Consider the following 22,208-nt stretch of genomic DNA (forward strand, 5'->3'; position numbering starts at 1 on the left):
GTACACCTTGTATATTAAATATTGTGAAAGACTAAAGAAAAGCAAAAATAATTATGAGAGACAGCTCTCTGTATCTGACTATTATTTAAGTAGATATTATGACGGCTTGCTGCCTGTTTTTATTATCTTAGTTGTATTGTGTAAGAGATAAACGATGAGATACAGTTTCATTTTCTTGTAAGAATAATACTGCTTTTACATGCAGCCATGGTCTCAGCACGTTGATTATCGACAAAATACCACAGGAAATCGCAAAAATAATTGGAAACTCTCATGCTTTGGTGCACTATTGCTAACAGTGTTCGTATATGAAGAAATCGAAGACAGTATTCAATGACAACAACCAAATTTTCATGTCTTCAGAACACACTGAAGCAAAAGTGGCGCCTATACGAAAGATTCCCAGGGAACATCTATCCAAAAACTCCTTTTCACCGTTTCTTTCCCGGCTTTATCCATTAGAAATGGTTTTCTTGACAGCCTGGGAGTGTGAAAACAACGGGTTTCAAGAATGAGATTTCCACTCTGCAGCGGAGTGTGCGCTGATATGAAACTTCCTGGCAGATTAAAACTGTGTGCCCGACCGAGACTCGAACTCGGGACCTTTGCCTTTCGCGGGCAAGTGCTCTACCATCTGAGCTACCGAAGCACGACTCACGCCTGGTACTCACAGCCTTACTTCTGCCAGTATCTCGTCTCCTACCTTCCAAACTTTACAGAAGCTCTCCTGCGAACCTTGCAGAACTAGCACTCCTGAAAGAAAGGATATGGCGGAGACATGGCTTAGCCACAGCCTGGGGGATGTTTCCAGAATGAGATTTTCACTCTGCAGCGGAGTGTGCGCTGATATGAAACTTTCTGGCAGATTAAAACTGTGTGCCCGACCGAGACTCGAGGTCCCGAGGTCCCGAGTTCGAGTCTCGGTCGGGCACACAGTTTTAATCTGCCAGAAAGTTTCATATCAGCGCACACTCCGCTGCAGAGTGAAAATCTCATTCTGGAAACATCCCCCAGGCTGTGGCTAAGCCATGTCTCAGCCATATACTTTCTTTCAGGAGTGTTGGTTGGTTGGTTGGTTTGGGGAAGGAGACCAGACAGCGTGGTCATCGGTCTCATCGGATTAGGGAAGGATGGGGAAGGAAGTCGGCCGTGCCCTTTCAGAGGAACCGTCCCGGCATTTGCCTGGATCGATTTAGGGAAATCACGGAAAACCTAAATCAGGATGGCCGGACGCGGGATTCAGGAGTGCTAGTTCTGCAAGGTTCGCAGGAGAGCTTCTGTAAAGTTTGGAAGGTAGTAGACGAGATACTGGCAGAAGTAAGGCTGTGGGTACCGGGTGTGAGTCGTGCTTCGGTAGCTCAGATGGTAGAGCACTTGCCCGCGAAAGGCAAAGGTCCCGAGTTCGAGTCTCGGTCGAGCACACAGTTTTAATCTGCCAGGAAGTTTCAACAATGGGTTTGTTTATAAATAACTTTCCGCTGCCAGTGAGTTTTCTTTTATTGATGTTGTATACGACGCGTTTCGGAAAGCGATTCCTATTTTCAAGTGTGTATTTCTTTGTACTATTCCATTCTATAGTAATGTTTTCTATGTGTGAGGTTATGCTTTGTTCTGTAGCCTTTACTGCAATATATAAAAAACGAGTGATTTTTTAGTTAATTATCGACTTTTATATATAGTTGGTGGCGAAATTTGGATGAACTCGTACTTAGTTTTCTTATGGACTAAATACATATAAAAATCGACAACTAACCAAAAAATTGCGCTTTTTTATATATTTATTATTTTATTTTATTTATTTATGCATTTATTTTACCTGGCAAGATTTGCAATGGAGTCAACAAAAGAAAGCTGAACCTCACACATCGATAACATTACGAAAAAATGGAATAGTAAAAAGAAATACACACTTGAAAATGGGAATCATTTCCCGAAACGCGTCGTGTAAAACCATAAATAAAAGGAAACCGTGACTGGTAGCAGAAAGTTATTTATAAAAGAACTTCATTTCTTTTAGTAACAAAGTTTCTGCTTGTTGCCGGAAACGCGCTTTGTGTAGAACAGACATATGAGACAGTTGACGTTGTCCGCAGGCGCACGACATGATCCTGAACGCGCTGGCGGCGGTCGGCGACGCGACGCTGTTCAGCGGCAGCTGGGACAAGACGGTGAAGCGCTGGGACCTCGGCACGTTCGAGTGCTCCGGCACCTGCGACGTCGGCGTGTGCGTCAGCTCGCTGGCCGTCGGCGACCAGGGACAGGTCTACGCAGCCGGCTCCAACGGACACATCTGCCGCATCGACAGCAAGTAGGCCGGCGTCCGCGCTGCCCGGGCCTCGTCTTGTGGCTCAGCATCCACCGCCTTACTGTGTCCACAACAGCTGCTCTCGGTCCACAAAGGTTTTATCCCGTGCGACCGCCGGACGATACCGTATCGTAGTTTTTAAGCATCTTTTATATAATAAAAATGACTCCAGGAACGGTTACTACTACCCGAGCAAGTAACACGCTAGACTTTTGTAAAAGCCATTTCTTAATCTTGCAGGAAAGAAGCCGTTTCGCGTATTTTAACAATCTATCATTTACCATCGAAGCATACAACGAACTGTCAACGAATTGTCACAAGTAATGATTTTCTTTAATTTGGAAGTAATTTAGAAAGCTCAGATTTCTTATCATTTGCAAACAGTAATGTTTTTTATGGAGTAGTACACTTTAAGAATATATGTACTACTATCAATATACTACGAACATCTTTTTGCAATGGACCTGTTCGAGAAGAAACCGGAATAAGATTTTCTGTCATAAAGCTATTGCCAGATTTAGTGCGTCAGCTAGTGATATTTGCTGAAACAACAGTACATTCTAACCAGAATTAGCTGATATTTCACAGAACTCTGATATGTTATTCGGCCTTAAAAGTTAGTGAATGGTTTATTTTCTGACACAGTGTTTCTGTGTTTTCTGGTTGTTCGTAATCTTTTGAAAGTAATTTTCGAGTCCATTCCTATTGACTGATCTTTGCAATGCACGCCTATAACCAGTCTTCAGCCCCAAAATATATGTCCTGTTGTCAATTCCTCACTCATTGTTCCATATGAGGTTGAATCACGACCCTTTCTTTCTCATCATATCTGCGAGTTTTTGATACGTCTGCATTTGATGAAAACAATCATGTGTCATGTCTGTTAAAACAGAAAATTTTCTAATCAGTCCAGCACAGCAGCCTATCTAGCTGTGTTGGTTCACAGGACGCATTAACTTTAACCGCGATAAGGAGAACACTGTTCACAACAAATTTAATAAATCGAAGTAGTGTAGTTTTTTTTAACCCCAGAAGCATATATTGGACTTCTAAGTTCAAACTGGTTGCTGTTTCGGCAGCTGAAAATCAGATAAAGTAACTTAGAATAGTTATTTCTGAAAGCATGTGCTGAGATGTCTTCACATTATAGTTTTTTATTTCACCGTAATATTTATAATATTACGAACAACATATGATTATGTCATAAATAAAGTAACTGTTATAGAAAGTAAATCATAAAATAATCTGTTGCAATAAGACTTAAACGTATCTTAAGTGTTATTTACACGGAAAATATGTAACTAATTCCCCACTGCATGCGCCCTATCGGTATAAAATGTGTTCAATTAAGATTAGATAATACAATTCTAGTACAAAAGTAGTAGGGAAATACTTAGGGATCAAAACTGAGATCTTAACGTCGTATATTTAAAAGTACGATTTTTATCCATATTAATTCTTTTTGCATTATTCACCGAGATAATTTAGACGTAAGTTTATTCTTATAATTACTAACCCAGTTCGGTTACTATGAGTGTAAGTTTTTCAAACATTTCTATTTGGCAGTAACTAAAAATGTAAAACATGACAACGAGCTTTGTACTTCACATAATTACTATTATGTTTTCTGTACTGAAATGTCAGTACCATTTTAGTATTCCTAAATTTATTGTAAAACATTTAAACTGACTGAGAATAAAGTATAAAAGTAGAGCTGTGGTGTATAGCAGTGTTTTTTTTTCTTTCTTTTATTAAATGTAAAGATAATCTTCCCTAACAGATGGACGCATCCGTCAGATTCTAGCAACCACTGCTTTGCTTTTGTTACATTTCCTCATTTTGTTTAAAGGAGGAAGTCAGTGAGCCTACTCTCATGTGCTCTGGTCCATTCGTTTAGAGAGAACCGTTTCCCAAAAGGTAGTAGACTAATTGACGTGCGTGATATGTTTCACCTGATATCGGTGTTTATTGTAAGTTCCTACAGTCTTACATCCACACTTTGCTGTTTTTATTTGTTTTCTGCACACTACACATTCAACTGTCTAATCGGATGGCGGTAAATTTGGAAATTCGGCCAGTCACTTTGTTCGGTAATTTATTAAATCATTTTTCACAATCATAAGTACAGGCACGAACACACACAGATACACACACACACACACACACACACACACACACACACACACACACACACACACACACGAAGACACAAACCCAAACAAAAAAGGCAAAAGCATTAATGTCAAATTCTGTACTGTCCTGCCAGTAAATTTCTTCTCACATTGCATAATGCTCTCTCTGTTTTCGTATTTAAAATTTATGTTAAATACTGTTCTCTCTTAGCAGTAAATTTCATCTCTCCCTCTCTCTCTCTCTCTCTCTCTCTCCCTCCCTCTCTGTTTTCCCACTCCAACAATACTTAGGACAAAATACTATACTGTATCCTCACCTGCATCTTTTGTGTCTCTCTGATCTTGTAAAATACCGTATCTCCGTGTTTGCAGTATATTACAGAGCGAATGGGAAAGAAAAGAAATTCAAATAAAAAATACTCTAGATATAAAATTTATTGTCAAAAAAAATTGCATTGCAAAGATAGGTCCACACTTGCATGACTATGCACGTTTACATACAACATGATATTTCAGAATTTAAATTGTATAATTTTTTACAGCTGATGTTTGTAAGTTTTCCCACATATTTAATGTTTTTACATTTTTCACATCTCAAAGATATTGTAGATACAAAGAAAATTACATTCTAAAGAGAAGTTATATACATACCTGGTTGATTGCAAACATTTACATACCTCATTCAGCATAGACTATTACATGCACTCTAACTATGAAAAGGATATTCAGCATTTAATTTGTTCAGTGTCTTTACATTTTCACTATCTGAACAATTACGAGGTCATATTTCTTGACCACAAACAAACTAAATTATACAAATTTCCGATTTATTGAAAAACATACATAATAGTTCAGATAGATTCAAGATACTGAGAACGTATTCTCCTGGTGGTTAATGTAGCCAGTCAGAAAGGAATATACGAATTCATATCAGTTACAAATGGCGGTAGTGATGTCAAGCCACAATCTACAATTACAGTTTACGTGTACAATCTACAATTTGCCGTAACATTTCACATTTTCTGGTTTTTATCTTTGCAGATATTTACTTTATTTCCATTTTTCAAGTATTTCTATTTACATTTTTCAGGGCCTTATAGATACATTTTTTGGGTGTTTACATCATTTACAATAAACTCAACCATCATCATCATCATTTTTCAAGCGGTAGTGTCCCAATCCAATGTATTTTGTTCATTTGGAAGTGTATAACATTGATCATCCAGTGCAGACAAACCCATTTTGTGTTTTTTAATAGTAGAAACAATATGTTGCTTTGACTGAATTACGTACTGCGCAGTTGTTTTAGCTTCTGAATCTAACACCCATTGGCTGCAATCATGGGTGGTCAACTTCTTCAGACTGCTTTATATCTTTTTCTATGCACATCACGCTTTCATTTTTGGTCTTGAGAGCACACATTTTTGCTCACAGGCCGATAAATTCTGTATCCGTTTCACCATAAGCTGTCTTTCATTAATCCAACATCTTTTTAAAGTTCATCTTTCATTAATCCAACCTCCTTTTTATTTACAGCGGAATATTGTAACTAATATTCGCAGGGAAATCCGAACTATCGAATCATTCTTGATATCCTTGTAGATATTCGGAGTTGTAATGTGACAGATTAAGCGCTCTGTATCCGTGCAGCATATTTTTACACGTTGTGCCGGATACTTGTTTCATATTTATCCATACTGGAATACAATAAGATGTGCTTTCGAGATATCTAAAATGGCTATTCTATTATAATGGGTTTATCATAGACCGCAGTAAGCCTGCTCAGTTCAATGTCAACTAGATTTTCGTTAAAAATAACGTTCTTTTGAAAATTTGAGCTGGCAGTTAATGCAGCCGCCCCAAACTCTGCTTTATCAGGATGTTGCTAGTCTTATGTCCCGGATATGTCGCACATTTAACATGGTTTTCCACACACACTGCTATTCATCAGCTTGAAAAACTTCTTCCCGAAATAGTACGTTTTTGTGGCTACAGCCAAGGGGATTGCCTAAATGATAAATTTCGATGAATATTTTTTAAAACCAGTAAAGATGTATGCAATATTTCAAATTTCTGTAATGAATAACATAATTTTTCTTATCGTATAAGGTTGTAATTAATTGCCTTGGGTTTTTACTATCGGATTGCAGCTGTACCAGACATAAGAGCAACTTCGAATGTAAATCGTGAATCCTCTTGCAGTACTCAAGAGTCGCTGCTGAAACGTGCCCTGTGTTGGAATCGCCTGGTAAGTTTTCACGTCAGTAGTTTCGACACTCTCTGCAGGAAACCATTCAAAACTGGATTCCTAAAGGTACTGCCACATCGCCCAGATTTATAGGCTATTCTCATCAATATACGGGTATATGATGTAAGATACACGAATATCGTCGTCATAATCGTCCAACAACCTGTTGTTCCTAACGGGCACGTGTGCAAAAACAATGGACAATACCGCCTCTGTTGCCATGCTCAACAAACTGGAGTTGCTCAATGTAAAGTGCAATTCCTCTTCAGTAATTTTCAGCATAGCATCTCATGACAAGGCAGGCAACGTAAAGGAATGTGCAGTGTCCAATTCATATGTCTTACGGAAAACACCGCAAAAGTTTTCCTACACATTGGCAACGGATATGGTTCAAATGGCTCTGAGCACTATGGGACTTAACAGCTGTGGTCATCAGTCCCCTAGAACTTAGAACTACTTAAACCTAACTAACCTAAGGACATCACACACATCCATGCCCGAGGCAGGATTCGGACCTGCGACCGTAGCGGTCGCGTGGTTCCAGACTGCAGCGCCTAGAACCACTCGGCCACTCTGGCCGGCGGCAAGGGATAGCACGTCAATTTTTAAATACAAATCGGAATAGTCTCCAAGTGTTTTACATTTAAATACATTCAGTATACAACCCGTTCTTTGGTACTTTATCTATTTTTATTGTTTCACCTACTAGTTAACTTTCAAGCTTTTCATTTTGCGATATGCGATCGTTCGCAAAAATCGATTCGTTGCCCATATATTAATACAGAAGAATACCCTTCGGGTTAACTAAACTAAAATCTCAGTCACTGAGAAAATACGTCCTCATTATCTCGAATTCATCAGATTTCGGGTGAGATTCTCGCTTTTCAAGGGAACACATAAGGAAATTTAGTGAATTGGTGAATTTGAAATTTGCATTACATATCTTCCCTAGGTGCATTGATGCCCCGCCAGCCATCGTGATCGAGGGGTAATGCCAGTCACTGTTCGGAGGCAAAGATTATTTCAAGCAGCTTTTGCAAAAACATCCTTCAACTTTTTTCTACTTTGAAATTCCATGGTATTTGAGAAAACATTACGCGGAAAAACGTGTAAAGCAAAAATGTAATGAGATTTACTGATGAGGCTACTGTATTTGACATAAAAATGTGTGTGTGTGTGTGTGAGTGTGTGTGTGTGTGTGTGTGTGTGTGTGTGTGTGTCTGTGTGTGTGTGTGATTATGAAAAGTTTTTGGTAACTAATCGAATATCGTCATCTCGTACAGTGATTGGCTGAATCCTTCAACTTTCCATTTTACTGTATGCGCCATATTTATTTTTTAAATTTCCCACTGTCCGCCATTTTTAATTTTTAATTAACTGACATAATTAATTTTTAAATTGTCCTTTATCTGTCTTCTTTACATGTTAAATTTACCACCAATTTCAATTTTTTAAATTTCGCACTGTTATTTTTTTTTAATTTCCCACAAACAAGACCGTGGCTTGTAAGATCACAATGATGGCGTCATAGATAAGGATGCGCGATTTTTGAAGTCATGAATAGATCACTGACCTGGGTTACTTGACAACATAAATTTAGAGAAAGTGGTCCAGGTAGTACGCTGCAATACTACTCAAACCGCTATTCAAGTTGTCGTGTAGAATCCATGAATCCGGACAACATACCATCAGTCATCCACCCTATCCCGAAGACAGCAAGTGCAGGCATGTGTGGCTACTATCGCAGATTCAACTTAACATGTCATACATCCAAATTGCACACAAAAATAATATACAGAAGAATGGAAAAGAAACAGAGAACCTGGTAAATGTCAATCAGTTTGGGTTTCGCAAAGATAAAGATCCCAGAAAGGTAGTTCTGACGCTGTAATTAATAATGGAGGCACAGCTTGTAAAAAAGCAAGTCATGTTCATAGGATCTGTTGACTTCGAAAAATCGTTCAGTAATACAAGATGGTGCAAAATGTCGAAATTCTAAGAAAAATAGGAGTGAGCGATACGGAAACACGGGCTATATTTGCAGAGTAACAATGAGAGAAAAAACAAGATTGTACGACTAAGGAAGAAGTGATCGATTTAAAAAGCGTGATAGGAATGTTTTCTTTGGCCCTTGAATATACATCTAAGGAGCAATAACGGAAATAAAAGGAAGTTCAAAATTAATTGTGAAAGGATATCAACGATAAGATTCGCTGATGATATTGCTATCCTCACTGAAAAGGAAGGAGAGCAAAAAGGTGAATGACCTTTCAGATCATGATGCACAAATTTTAACTTTAAAAGATTTTTTTGCTGCAATACGTGTTAAATATAGTCATCAGCTGTTCAGGAAAGCTGATCCAGTTGCTGTAGAGACCTTTGTAAACCTTATAAAGGAACAAGAGTGGCAAGATGTTTATAGCGCTGATACAGTAGACGATAAATATAATGCTTTTCTCAAGACTTTTCTCATGCTCTTTAAAAGTTGCTTTCCGCTAGAACGTATAAAACACGGTACCAGCACAAGCAGGCAGCCTGGGTGGCTGACTGGAGGGATAAGAATAACTTGTAGAACAAAGTGGCAATTATATCAAAACGTTAGAAACAGTCAAAATCTAAATGCAGCAGCCCATTACAAACAGTATTGCAAGGTGCTTAAAAATGTTATTAGGAAGGCAAAAAGTATGTGGTTTGCAGATAGAATAGCCAAGTCTCAGGATAAAATTAAAACCATATGGTCAGTCGTAAAGGAAGTTGCTGGTCTGCAGAGACAGGTCGAGGATATAGAATCAGTGCGTAGTGGGAATGTCCGTGTTACTGATAAGTCGCATATATGTACAGTATTTAATAATCACTTTCTGAATATAGCAGGTGAACTAAATAGAAACCTAGCCCCAACAGGGAATCATATAGCGCTCTTAGAAAAAAGGGTTCCGAGACTGTTACCTGAAATGCTCCTCCATGATACTGACAAGAGGGAAATTGAGTTAATAATTAAATCACTAAAGACCAAGAACTCTCATGGATATGACGGGGTATCTAGCAGAATACTGAAGTATTGTTCTATGTATGTTAGCCCAGTTCTCAGCCATATCTGTAACTTTTCCTTTAGGAGTGGTCGGTTTCCTGACCGATTAAAGTACTCGGTAGTGAAGCCACTTTATAAAAAGGGAGACATTGATAATGTTGACAATTTTAGACCTATTTCTATGCCATCGGTGTTTGCTAAAGTTATCGAGAAGGTTGTATATACAAGGTTACTGGAGCTTTTAAATTCACATAATTTGCTGTCAAATGTTCAGTTTGGTTTTAGAAATGGTTTAACAACTGAAAATGCTATATTATCTTTTCTCTGTGAGGTTTTGGACGGATTAAATAAAAGGTTGCGAACGCTAGGTGTTTTCTTTGATTTAACGAAGGCTTTTGACTGTGTTAACCACAAAATATTACTGCAGAAGTTGGACCATTATGGAGTAAGGTGAGTAGCTTACTATTGGTTCGCCTCTTACTTTAAGAACAGAAAGCAGAGGGTAATTCTCCGCAATATTGAGAGTGGTAGTGATGTTCAGTCCCAATGGGGCACTGTTAAGTGGGGCGTTCCCCAAGGGTCGGTGCTGGGGCCACTGCTGTTTCTTATTTATATAAATGATATGCCTTCTAGTATTACAGGTGATTCAAAAATATTTCTGTTTGCTGATGACACCAGATTGATCGTGAAGGATCTTGTGTGTAATATTGAAACAGTATCAAATAATGTAGTTCATGAAATAAGTTTGTGGCTTGTGGAAAATAATTTGACGCTAAATCACAGTAAGACTCAGTTTTTACAGTTTCTAACTCACAATTCAACAAGAACCGATATTTTGATCAGACAGAATAGGCATATTATAAGCGAGACGGAACAGTTCAAGTTCCTAGGCGTTCGGGTAGATAGTAAGCTGTTGTGGAAAGCCCATGTCCAGGATCTTGTTCAGAAGCTAAATGCTGCTTTATTTACCATTAGAACGGTATCTGAAATAAGTGACACTTCAACACGAAAAGTAGTCTACTTCGCATATTTTCATACGCTTCTGTCGTATGGTATTATTTTTTGGGGTAACTCTTCTGATTCAAAAAGAGTATTTTTGGCTCAAAAACGGGCTGTTCGAGCTACATGTGGTGTAAGTTCGAGAACCTCTTGTCGACCCCAATTCAAAAATCTGGGAATTCTGACATTGCCCTCACAGTATATATTTTCTTTAATGTCGTTTGTTGTTAGCAATATTAGCCTATTTCCAAGAGTTAGCAGCTTTCACTTAGTTAATACTAGGCAGAAATCAAATCTGCATGTAGAATGCACTTCCTTGACTCTTGTGCAGAAAGGAGTGCAGTATTCTGCTGCATCCATTTTCAATAAGCTACCACAAGAACTCAAAAATCTTAGCAGTAGCCCAAACTCTTTTAAGTCTAAACTGAATAGTTTCCTCATGGCTCACTCCTTCTATTCTGTCGAGGAGCTCCTGGAAGAGCTAAAAAATTAAGCAAATTCCAGTGTTACATTGTTGATTTTCTCCATTTAAACTTACGACTTGTCACCTGAATATGTTTTTTCATATTTCATTTTATCTGTTTCTAATATCGTGTTATAATTTCATGTATTGACTCGTTCCATGACCATGGAGACTTCTCCTTAATTTGGTCCCACTGAACAATAAATATATAAATAAAAATAAATAAATAAATAACAGGACCTCTAGAGTGGTATGAACAATCTAATGAGTGCAGAATGTGAATTAAGAGTAAACCGAAGAAGGACGAAAGCAACAACGAGCAACAGAAATGAGGTCCCCTAATCTCATAACATCAAAACTGGTGATCACCAAGTAGATAAAGGTAAGGAATTCTGCTGCTTAACGCCTGATGGATGAAACATGGAAAATATAAAATGCAGACTAGCACAAGCACAGAGGGTATTTCTGACCGAAAGAAGTCTGTTAATAAAATAGGTCTTAATGTGAGTAAGAAATTTCTGAGGCTTTACCTTCGGAGTGCAAGTGCAGCATTGTATGGTGGTGAATCACGGACCACACGAAAATCGGCAAAGAAGAATTCGATATGTGGTGCTACAGAAGAATGTTTGAAAGCAGGTGCACAGATAAGAAATGAGAAAGTTTTCCACAGAATGGATGACGAAAGGAACGTTTGGAAAACACTGACGAAGAAAAAGGGAGGGGACGGTAGGGCATATTTTGAAGAGAGATCAGGGAAAAACTTTCGTAGTACTAGAGGGAACTGTTCAGGATAAAAGCTGTAGGGCAAGGCAAAGATTGGAGTACATCCAACTGAACTGCGGCTGTTTATTAGGAGCACCTTTTCATGTACCACATGTCTGCAATACGCACGCTATTAATCACTTGCTGGCAGAAAGCCGCTCCGCGTGCCAACTCGTCTGTTCACGTGATGCATCTTTCTCAAATGCGGAAATGTAGGGATCTCTAACCATGACGCTTAAAACTTTGACCAGACTCGGCCAATGGGAACACAAGGCGCGTACAAATTCGCTTTGATCCAGAAGGTCACAAAGAAATCTTCGATTCTCGTCTCTTCTTACACCTGGGTAGGATGCCAGTAATAGGGAGAAATTCAGACCTTTTATCTGTGTGCAAGATGCAAGCTTTAGACCAGCACACTTCGGAGTAAATGCTGAGATGCATATAACCGCTCGCACTGAGAGAAAAAAATAGCATTTGATTTCATCCGAATGAGCTTCTTAAAATTACCAGTTTTTCACAAAGTTTCACTATTCCGATTTGCTATTCATCTGAAAATTTCGCGTGCTAAATGTGGGCCTTTGATCACACTCGTATTTGCTTTGTAACACGTGGTGATCCGAATCTGTTTCATTGATAGACATCTGTAACCTCAAAAGACACCTAGGCAGCACTTTGAACTTTAAATGGGTGTTTTATAGACTAAGCAGAGCTAATTTTGTGTCGTGGTTCTAAGATGCTGCTTCGAATGGATTGAAAAATAGTCAATTCTGTATGTGTATATACGGTCAGCAGGCCTGGACTGTAAATTTAACTTCTTTGTCCATTACGAGGGGTTTCAATTCATCTATAGTGACTTATTATGCTACACTACTTACCCTAATTTACCGATTCTACCATGTATAACATCCATGTTGGAATTTCGAAACTCGGTCCCATGGGACGACGTATCTATTGAATATACGATGCATTCTGCTCAAGAGTCACTGCACACGAGCACTCCCTTAAGATTGTTTTAAATTGATTTTCAGCTTAAGACGTAATGTGAAGCTGATGTAGCACTCCGAGACCATTAGACGGTGGCAACAAAAAATTTGCGACTGATAACTTTACTCAGCAGGAATTACGTTCACAGTTTATTAGGTGGTGATAGGTGGCAGCTAATAAGATACATTATTGGAGTTAGTTGGACCTATAAGGTACACCTTGTCACACTTTTTCGAGTTCATGCAGATTGTCGTTTACAGTTCCCACTAAGTATTCGATGTTCAGACGGTATTATGACCAAGTAACTTTCCCTTGTTGCTGGGCGTTGCGAAAATTTTGCAGTAGTCTTATTACTAATCAGAAGTTAGATAATGTTGTCACTTAATCAAACCTTTTGTTTGGTGGTATGTATCAGGGCATGAACAGTGATCATATTCCTGAACGGGTAGTTGTCGTTAATTCAAAAAAGAATGGCAGTTTTCACAACAAATAATTGAGGAAGTTGGGTGTAAGTCCTACTCTGAGATCAAGAGGTTTCCACAAAAGAGCAATTCGTGGCGGGATGCATCAAACCAGTCAGCAGACAGATGTCAAAAGAAATTTCTGTTACTAGTAAGAAAGCTGTAACTTACATCCCTACCAACAACAGTTCAGCATCATAGCCGTTCTATAAAAAAAGACGAACATGTGTAATGCTAAAGTCTTAGCACAAAACGTAAACGAGTGCAATATACTAATGTCATGTGACGATTGTAGTTTGGTGTTGAGCCCTTACCACCACCTATCACGACGGTGTTTCTAACAGTAACCGAAAAATTACGAGGGGTGTTTTTTTTTAATTAAGTACCGTTTTGAAATTTAAAAAAGACATACTAAGATATCGAAATAATTTTATTTTTACATGAAAGTACCTTAATCTACGCACTGACGCCATTAAAGTCTGATTCTTCCTTGTTTACGTTGTGTAGTGAGTGTTTAAGATGCCTCCGATAATCTTAAGTCCCGCTGACTGTGAAGTACGGGCTGTTATAAGATTTCTTGGTGCTAAAGGCCTAAAAGCGATCGATATTCATCGTGAGATCTGCGCAGTTTACGGAGAAAACATTATGAGAGATGGCATGGTAAGAAAGTAGGTGAGAGCATTTAAAGATGGCTGCACAAATGAGCATAATGAACAATGAAGTGGGCGTCGTTCGGTCGTTAATGAAAGTTTGGTGCAGGAAGTGGACAATAAGGTGAGAGAAAACAGACGCTTTACGATTTCCTCCTTGCGGGATGAATTTCCTAATGTTTCTCGTAGTGTTTTGTATGGCATTTTGACTGAGCACTTGAATTACCGAAAACTGTGCGCACGTTGGGTACCGAAAATGTTGACGGATGTGCACAAAACCAAACGTTTTGATAGTGCATTGACTTTCCTTGAGCGGTACCACAACGACGGTGATGATTTCTTAAGCCAAATTGTTACGGGCGATGAAACATGGGTGGCCTACGTCACACCAGAATCAAAGCAACAGTCCATGGAATGGCGGCATTCAGATTAACCCAGAAAAGTGAAGTTTAAGCAAAAACAATTTCTGCCCGGAAAATCATGTGCACAGTTTTTTGGGACAGAAAAGGAGTATTGCTTGTGGAATTTCTCCCTCGTAATGAGACAATCAATGCAGTAGCTTACTGTAAGACACTGCACCATCTGCGCCGTTCAGTTCAGAACAAAAGACGTGGCAAGTTGAGCAAGGGCATCGTTTTGCGGCAAGACAATGCCCGTCCACATGTGGCGAATCAGACCAAAGATCTCATCACATCTTTTCGAAGGGGAAACTCTATATCATCCTCGGTAGAGCCTCGATCTTGCGCCCAGTGACTACCATCTGTCCCTGCACTTGAAGAAACACCTGGACCGTCAGCATCTTCATGACGAAACCAAAACAGTGGTGATGCAGTGGTTAACAAGTCAGGCGGCAGACTTCTATGCGGAGGGTATTCAAAAATTGGTACAACGTTATGACAAGTGCCTCAATATTGACGGAAATTATGTAGAAAATAGATTAAGTTACAGGCTTTCATGTAAAAATAAAATTATTGAGATATCTTGGAACATCTTTTTTTAATTTCAAAACGGTACTTACTTTAAAAACACGCCTCGTATGTATCATGGGCGGTTATTCATTCTTCCTACAGAAAACTGACAATTCACCTTTCGGGGGCATCTTCACCTGCAGTTCAGTCTACAGGGCTGCCCTGTTAGAAAACGATTAATGGTTCCCGACTGGATAATATGTAGTAGAACCAGCCGCTCTAAACTATTCTGAAGAGTACATCACGTTTTCTAATATCAGGTTAACTGAGCTTTTAATTGGAAGGTGGTTTGTGAGTGAAATCTTCAATATATTGCTCCTTCTTTTATGCAAAACGCAGTATCACACAATAAGTAACAGTAACAAGAAGTACAGTAACAACTTCTGCAACATTGAACACTACAACAAACAAAACCACAGGGTGCAACGATCACGCAGGACAACTGGCTGATTGAAACTGAAGCACATTGCAACTGGAATTGTTGTGGTGGTGGGGTGAAGTTCTGACAACTTCAAGTGGTTGCCGCAGCCAAAGGCATCACGGAGCCGACAGAATGTGGTGCGACCCCCATTCCCCCTTTTCTGCTTCATCATAGCTGTGAATCCGAAAGTAAATTTGAAAAAAATATAGAACAATTTTGCATGGAGCATAATTTCACCATCGATAATACTTAGTTTAAGAATCGTGAAAGAAGATTGTCTCTGTGGAAGAGACCTAGGGACACAGGAAGACTTCAGATAGAGCATACAGGGCCGTACAGAAGCCATGGAGAGTTTGGCTGCCGCCCAGGAACACTAGCACGCAGGGGGCGCAAAAACTAGCTGAGGAAAGCATATTAAAATGTCTCTAAAGACAGTTTTAAAGTTAACGGGGAGAGGTACATCAGTTCACTTGTCAACGTGCTCCTACCTTCTGCCTGCGAGAAGAAGCTTTTCCCTCGGCCCGAGGCTAAACGAGCGCTCTTGTCACAGTGGCATTTCGTCCAAGTAGCATCATAACGAATTTCCTATCGAATAGACATCGTATAGGTTACATGCCAATAGTGAGCTTTTTTAACACACCTGCCGCCTACACAAACAGCTCACATTCAACAACTGAGTTTTCGATACAACTTCGCTACGGTATTGGAGGATCTTAAAGGCTGGCGAGTGGGTGCTGAAGAAAATGTGCTGTCTGTTAGGAGCCTTACGATTGTTATCGATTTCAGCCAACTGACCACTGTAGTGAAATTGTTTAAACGAGAGTGCTTCAAATTATTTAACAGAATAATAAGTGAAATGGGAAACAGATCATATACGTAACATACCATTTCATCCGTATCAACAACAGTTCAGCAACACTTTAATTTTCTGTCAGGAAATGAGGTGCCTTTATCTTATTTTGCAAAATATGCATCAGACTTCGATGTCAAATATAGCAGCGATAATCGACGATATGCTTATCCAAATATGGACGTAGCTTTGGGTACATTTATGACAACTCCAGTGAGTGCAGAATCTGGTCAGCGCAGTGACAGAAAATTAAAGATGACAAAAAACAACTTACCGTCGAGTATAGGTGAAGTAGATTGTCAAATTCAGCTGTCTTTTGGATAGAATACGACACAGCTACTAAATTTGACACAACCAATGCAACGAAATGGAAACTAAAGTTGCAGTAAAACGTAATTCTTGAAAAGAAAGATGATCTCAACATTAATTTATAGCCTCTTTGCTTTTATTTTCAACTATTAATAATTTGTGAGGAGTAAATAAAATCTTATTTATTAAAATTCATACTAAAATGAGTATGTAGTCGCCGATATAAAACAGATATGTAGAGTTTGTTTTAGAGTTTTTTTAAGAAAGTTTATACAACTTGTAATTTATTTACACCAGTGCTGCATTTAAGTAGCTATGTCCAACGTTTTTCATCTCTTTTTGTTATTGTTGTTGTTGCTGTTGAGCTCTTCAGATGGAAGACTGGTTTAATGTAGCTCTCCATGCTAGGCTACCCTGTCCAAGCCTCTTTATCTCTACACTACTTCAGCAACATATATCCATTTGAGCCTGCTCACTGTATTAAGGCCTTAGGCTCCCTCTACAAGTTTTACAACCCTCCCCACCACTTACATATACAGTTACCAAACTGACAACTCCTTAGTGTCTCAGAATGTGTCCTACCAATCGATTCCTTCATTTACACAAGTTTTGCCTACATTTCCTTTTTTTCCCAACTGATACAGTAACTCCTCCGTTTTAATTCGATCTACCCATCTAATATTCAACATTCTTCTACAGTACCAAGTTTCAAAACTTTCTATTTCCTTCTTATCTGTACTGAGTGTCATCCACATTTAACTTCCATACAAGGAAACATACCAGACAAATATCTTCAGAAAAGGCATCCTAACTTCCAGACTGAAGCACTTAGAACCGCTCGGCCACTCCGGCCGGCCCCATCGAAGACATGAAGCTTTACATGCCACTATGAGCTTCTTGTGCAAGGTAGCAGACTCCAAACAACCATTGCACGCAAGCCTTTCGCTATGTTCGTTTGGAAACCGGTTGAGATGTGTTTGCACTCACTGACAGCAGCAATTTCTGTTGGGAATTTTACCATGGTTTGGAGCCACAGTGATGTCATATTTCATAAATGAAAGTTCCGCCATTTCGCTGTATAGATCGTTATTTCTAATGTTTAATCACGATTTCGGCTTTTGGCCATTTTCAAGTACTGTCTTGGCTGTTTGCCTTGAGATAATAGTAACTACACATGTAACGTCTGCACTTGCTGATAATTTTATGGCACAGTCACCCCGCGTATGTTATACATGCTTGTTTTATTTCTGCCACATACTTTGTGAATATGTTCTCTTTTTTATGCTGTAGCACGTGCATGTAACCAAGTTAAACATATTTTGACATTGACTTCGGTTATAGAAGTCTGATCATGCCCAACATTGTTCAAATGGTTCAAATGGCTCTGAGCACTATGGAACTTAATAGCTGAGGTCATCAGTCCCCTAGAACCTAGAACTACTTAAACCTAGCTAACCTAAGGATATCACACAGACATCCATGCCCGAGGCAGGATTCGAACCTGCAACCGTAGCGGTCGCGCAGTTCCAGACTCAAGCGCCTGGAACCGCTCGGCCACACCGACCGGCCGCAACATTGTGATACTTGAAAATGGCCAAAGGCCGAAATCACAATTGCACAGTAGAATAATCGATCTATACAGTGAAATGGCGGAACTTTCGTTTAAAAGTGTTACATGTCTGTGGCTATAGACCACGGTAAAATAACCAACAGGAATTGCTGCTCTCAGTGAGTGCAGGCACATCTCGATCACTTTCCACGCGAACATCAAGAAAATCTTGTATGCAATGGATATTTGGAATTTGGTACCTAGCAGAAGCCCATTGTCCACAGTGGCACGTAAGGCTTCAAGTCTTCGATAAGTGAGACATGCAGAAACGGGACAGTAGCTGACTAGGGTCGTGTGCTGTGGTCGGAAAAGTCGAGATTACGCCTTTTTTTTAAATGAGGCGAGGCGTCGAGTGCACGGACTTCCCAATAAGACGTTTAACCCATAGAGTCTGAAGCGTGTAGTTCGAAATGTGAGTGGTTTTGTGACGTTTGAGAGGTGTTTGTCATTCCACTGCTTGGGTCCATTCATTCAAGTTACTCCATCCTATGTGTTCCTGGGGACACTCCCGTCTTCCACGACGATACCAGCCTCTTCACAGGGATGCACTCGTAGGATCCTTATTTTACTACACTAAGGCCCCCAGTCGCTCCTCAACTGACCCACTAAATCATCCATTCTTAATCACACAGAAAATGTCTGGGTGTATTTGGAACTGCGAGTGAAACCCGTAATCTGATAACTGTGGGCTCTTACCGTCCATGACCGGCTTCAACTGCATATGGCATACCTGCAGAAAGTTGTTGACTCCTTTCCTTGCCCAGTTGAGGATTTCATTAAGGCTACAGACGGTGATACACGATATTAGACACATGTTTCCTTGGAATGACTAATCAATTAACAGTCTACATTTCAAGTATCAGTGCACACGAGCCTGACATTTCGTGCCCTTTACAAAGCAATTGGACTTCGAATGAAACTGGTTTCAACTTTTTTTACTTTGCCCTATTCTCTCGGCTAAAGTTCAGTTTTTAGCGTGGTACTATCGTCTTATCGTGTCCTCCGGATTTGTCTCCTCGTTGAGTATACTAACTTTTACACTGAATTCCATGCAATCCTGGAGACACTGGAAGCTTGAGATGTGACTGAGACACGAAATTCTTTAACTGCTCCGATTCACTGACTTCCGTAGATTCTATCCAGCATTTACACCCAATAAACAAAACAAACAAATACAATACGCCATTTACCAATTATGGCACCAATGGAAGACTGGTTTTGTGCAGCTCTCCACTCTAGTCTATTCTGTGCCTCTTCACCTCTTCATAACTACTGCAACCTACATCCATTTGAACGTGCTTACTTGTACTCATCATTTTGTCTCCTCCTTCAGTTCTTACCCCCCCCCCCCCCCTACACTTCCCTCCGTTACCAAACCGACGATTTCGTGATGCCTCAAGATGTTCCCTATCATTCGAACCCTCCTTTTGGTCAAGTTGCGCCATAAGTTTCTTTTCCCTCAATTCGATTCAGTACCTTTCATTAGTTGTTCGATCTACTCATCTAATTTCAGCATTCATCTATAGACTTCATTTCAAAACCTTATATTATGTTTATGTTTGATCTGGTTATCGTCCACGTTTCACTTCTGTATAAAGTTACACTCCAGATAAATGTGTCCAGTAAAGTAGTCCTAATACTTAAATAAAGATGTTAAAAGTTTCTCTCTTTCAGAAAATTTTTCTTGCAATTGCCAGTCTGTTTTTTACGCCCCCGTGACTTCGGCAATCGTTTTGCTTCCCAAATAGCAAAAATCATCTACTATTTTTTGTCCAATGAAATCTTCTCGGTTTACAAGCCGCTTCACTTGGAATAAAACACTCGACCTTTCAACAGCTGTCTCCGCTTCGTCATCGGAAATTAAAATTACTGACTTCCAGGCCTGGCATGGTGTTATGCTTATACAAATGTATGGCAGCGTTTGGAACCTTCCAGAGACGGCCAGCTCCTAGCAGCCCCATCCAGCCGCGGGACCGAGTGACGTCAGATGCCGCGAGGAGCCGGCGTCACTTCCGAAACTGCCGCTGCCGCGACCCTACGATCGTCAGGCATCCGTCTTTGCTTTCGTTCGGTGTCCAAAGCCCGCCCCCATGCCCTACCAATTGTGTACCCCAGGTCACCGTTAAAACTGTTGCTGTTTTTTCTAATTTCTGCCGCTTCTTTACAACAGAATCCCAATATGATGGTGTTTGAGACAAAACTCTCGAGGCAGGATTCGAACCTGCGACCGTAACGGTCGCGCGGTTCCAGACTGTAGCGCCTAGAACCGTCGGCAACTCCAGCCGGATAGTCGTGACACAAGGGGACTATTTTCTTTTCTTTTTTGCTCTGCTCTTTTGCTCTTTTCTTTTTGCCATTGTGCTTGTCTCTCTCGGTTAGCTTGATTCATGTTACGCAATTAATTCTGCGGATTCGATTAAATGGACATAGGAGATCTTTCTTGGACTGTTACTTAATTATTTACAGCTGTAAATATTATTACCAATCAGAATATCAAGTGTACATTTGAATATCGCGCGATTCTTGTAGAGGATATTTTGTTTTAAATACTAGGCTGTGTGGAATAGTGTAAGTTGACTTTTATTTCTTTAATATATACTCTTAAATTTTAACCGTATTTCATTTATAAACCTGTCCTTCCTTTACAGATTCATCATTTTATATGTTTTTTTTTTAAATACGGATGCATTTCTTTTGGTTATTATACACTCCTGGAAATGGAAAAAAGAACACATTGACACCGGTGTGTCAGACCCACCATACTTGCTCCGGACACTGCGAGAGGGCTGTACAAGCAATGATCACACGCACGGCACAGCGGACACACCAGGAACCGCGGTGTTGGCCGTCGAATGGCGCTAGCTGCGCAGTATTTGTGCACCGCCGCCGTCAGTGTCAGCCAGTTTGCCGTGGCATACGGAGCTCCATCGCAGTCTTTAACACTGGTAGCATGCCGCGACAGCGTGGACATGAACCGTATGTGCAGTTGACGGACTTTGAGCGAGGGCGTATAGTGGGCATGCGGGAGGCCGGGTGGACGTACCACCGAATTGCTCAACACGTGGGGCGTGAGGTCTCCACAGTACATCGATGTTGTCGCCAGTGGTCGGCGGAAGGTGCACGTGCCCGTCGACCTGGGACCGGACCGCAGCGACGCACGGATGCACGCCAAGACCGTAGGATCCTACGCAGTGCCGTAGGGGATCGCACCGCCACTTCCCAGCAAATTAGGGACACTGTTGCTCCTGGGGTATCGGCGAGGACCATTCGCAACCGTCTCCATGAAGCTGGGCTACGGTCCCGCACACCGTTGGGCCGTCTTCCGCTCACGCCCCAACATCGTGCAGCCCGCCTCCAGTGGTGTCGCGACAGGCGTGAATGGAGGGACGAATGGAGACGTGTCGTCTTCAGCGATGAGAGTCGCTTCTGCCTTGGTGCCAATGATGGTCGTATGCGTGTTTGGCGCCGTGCAGGTGAGCGCCACAATCAGGACTGCATACAACCGAGGCACACAGGGCCAACACCCGGCATCATGGTGTGGGGAGCGATCTCCTACACTGGCCGTACACCACTGGTGATCGTCGAGGGGACACTGAATAGTGCACGGTACATCCAAACCGTCATCGAACCCATCGTTCTACCATTCCTAGACCGGCAAGGGAACTTGCTGTTCCAACAGGACAATGCACGTCCGCATGTATCCCGTGCCACCCAACGTGCTCTAGAAGGTGTAAGTCAACTACCCTGGCCAGCAAGATCTCCGGATCTGTCCCCCATTGAGCATGTTTGGGACTGGATGAAGCGTCGTCTCACGCGGTCTGCACGTCCAGCACGAACGCTGGTCCAACTGAGGCGCCAGGTGGAAATCGCATGGCAAGCCGTTCCACAGGACTACATCCAGCATCTCTACGATCGTCTCCATGGGAGAATAGCAGCCTGCATTGCTGCGAAAGGTGGATATACACTGTACTAGTGCCGACATTGTGCATGCTCTGTTGCCTGTGTCTATGTGCCTGTCG

At 40.7% G+C, this 22,208-nt stretch overlaps 1 protein-coding gene across 1 annotated transcript in view; it reads left to right on the forward strand.

Annotated features, from left to right (window-relative positions):
- Positions 1-4,029, forward strand: part of LOC126484181 (myosin heavy chain kinase B) — an 81,208-nt gene extending 77,179 nt beyond the window's left edge. Inside the window, exon 5 of the mRNA XM_050107594.1 lies at positions 2,094-4,029. Coding sequence (XP_049963551.1) covers positions 2,094-2,312 — 219 coding nt within the window. The 3' untranslated portion in view covers positions 2,313-4,029. The remainder of the gene's footprint in view (positions 1-2,093) is intronic.
- Positions 4,030-22,208: the final 18,179 nt, after the last annotated feature.

Source organism: Schistocerca serialis, chromosome 1 (genome assembly GCF_023864345.2).
Source record: "Schistocerca serialis cubense isolate TAMUIC-IGC-003099 chromosome 1, iqSchSeri2.2, whole genome shotgun sequence".
NCBI lineage: Eukaryota > Metazoa > Arthropoda > Insecta > Orthoptera > Acrididae > Schistocerca > Schistocerca serialis.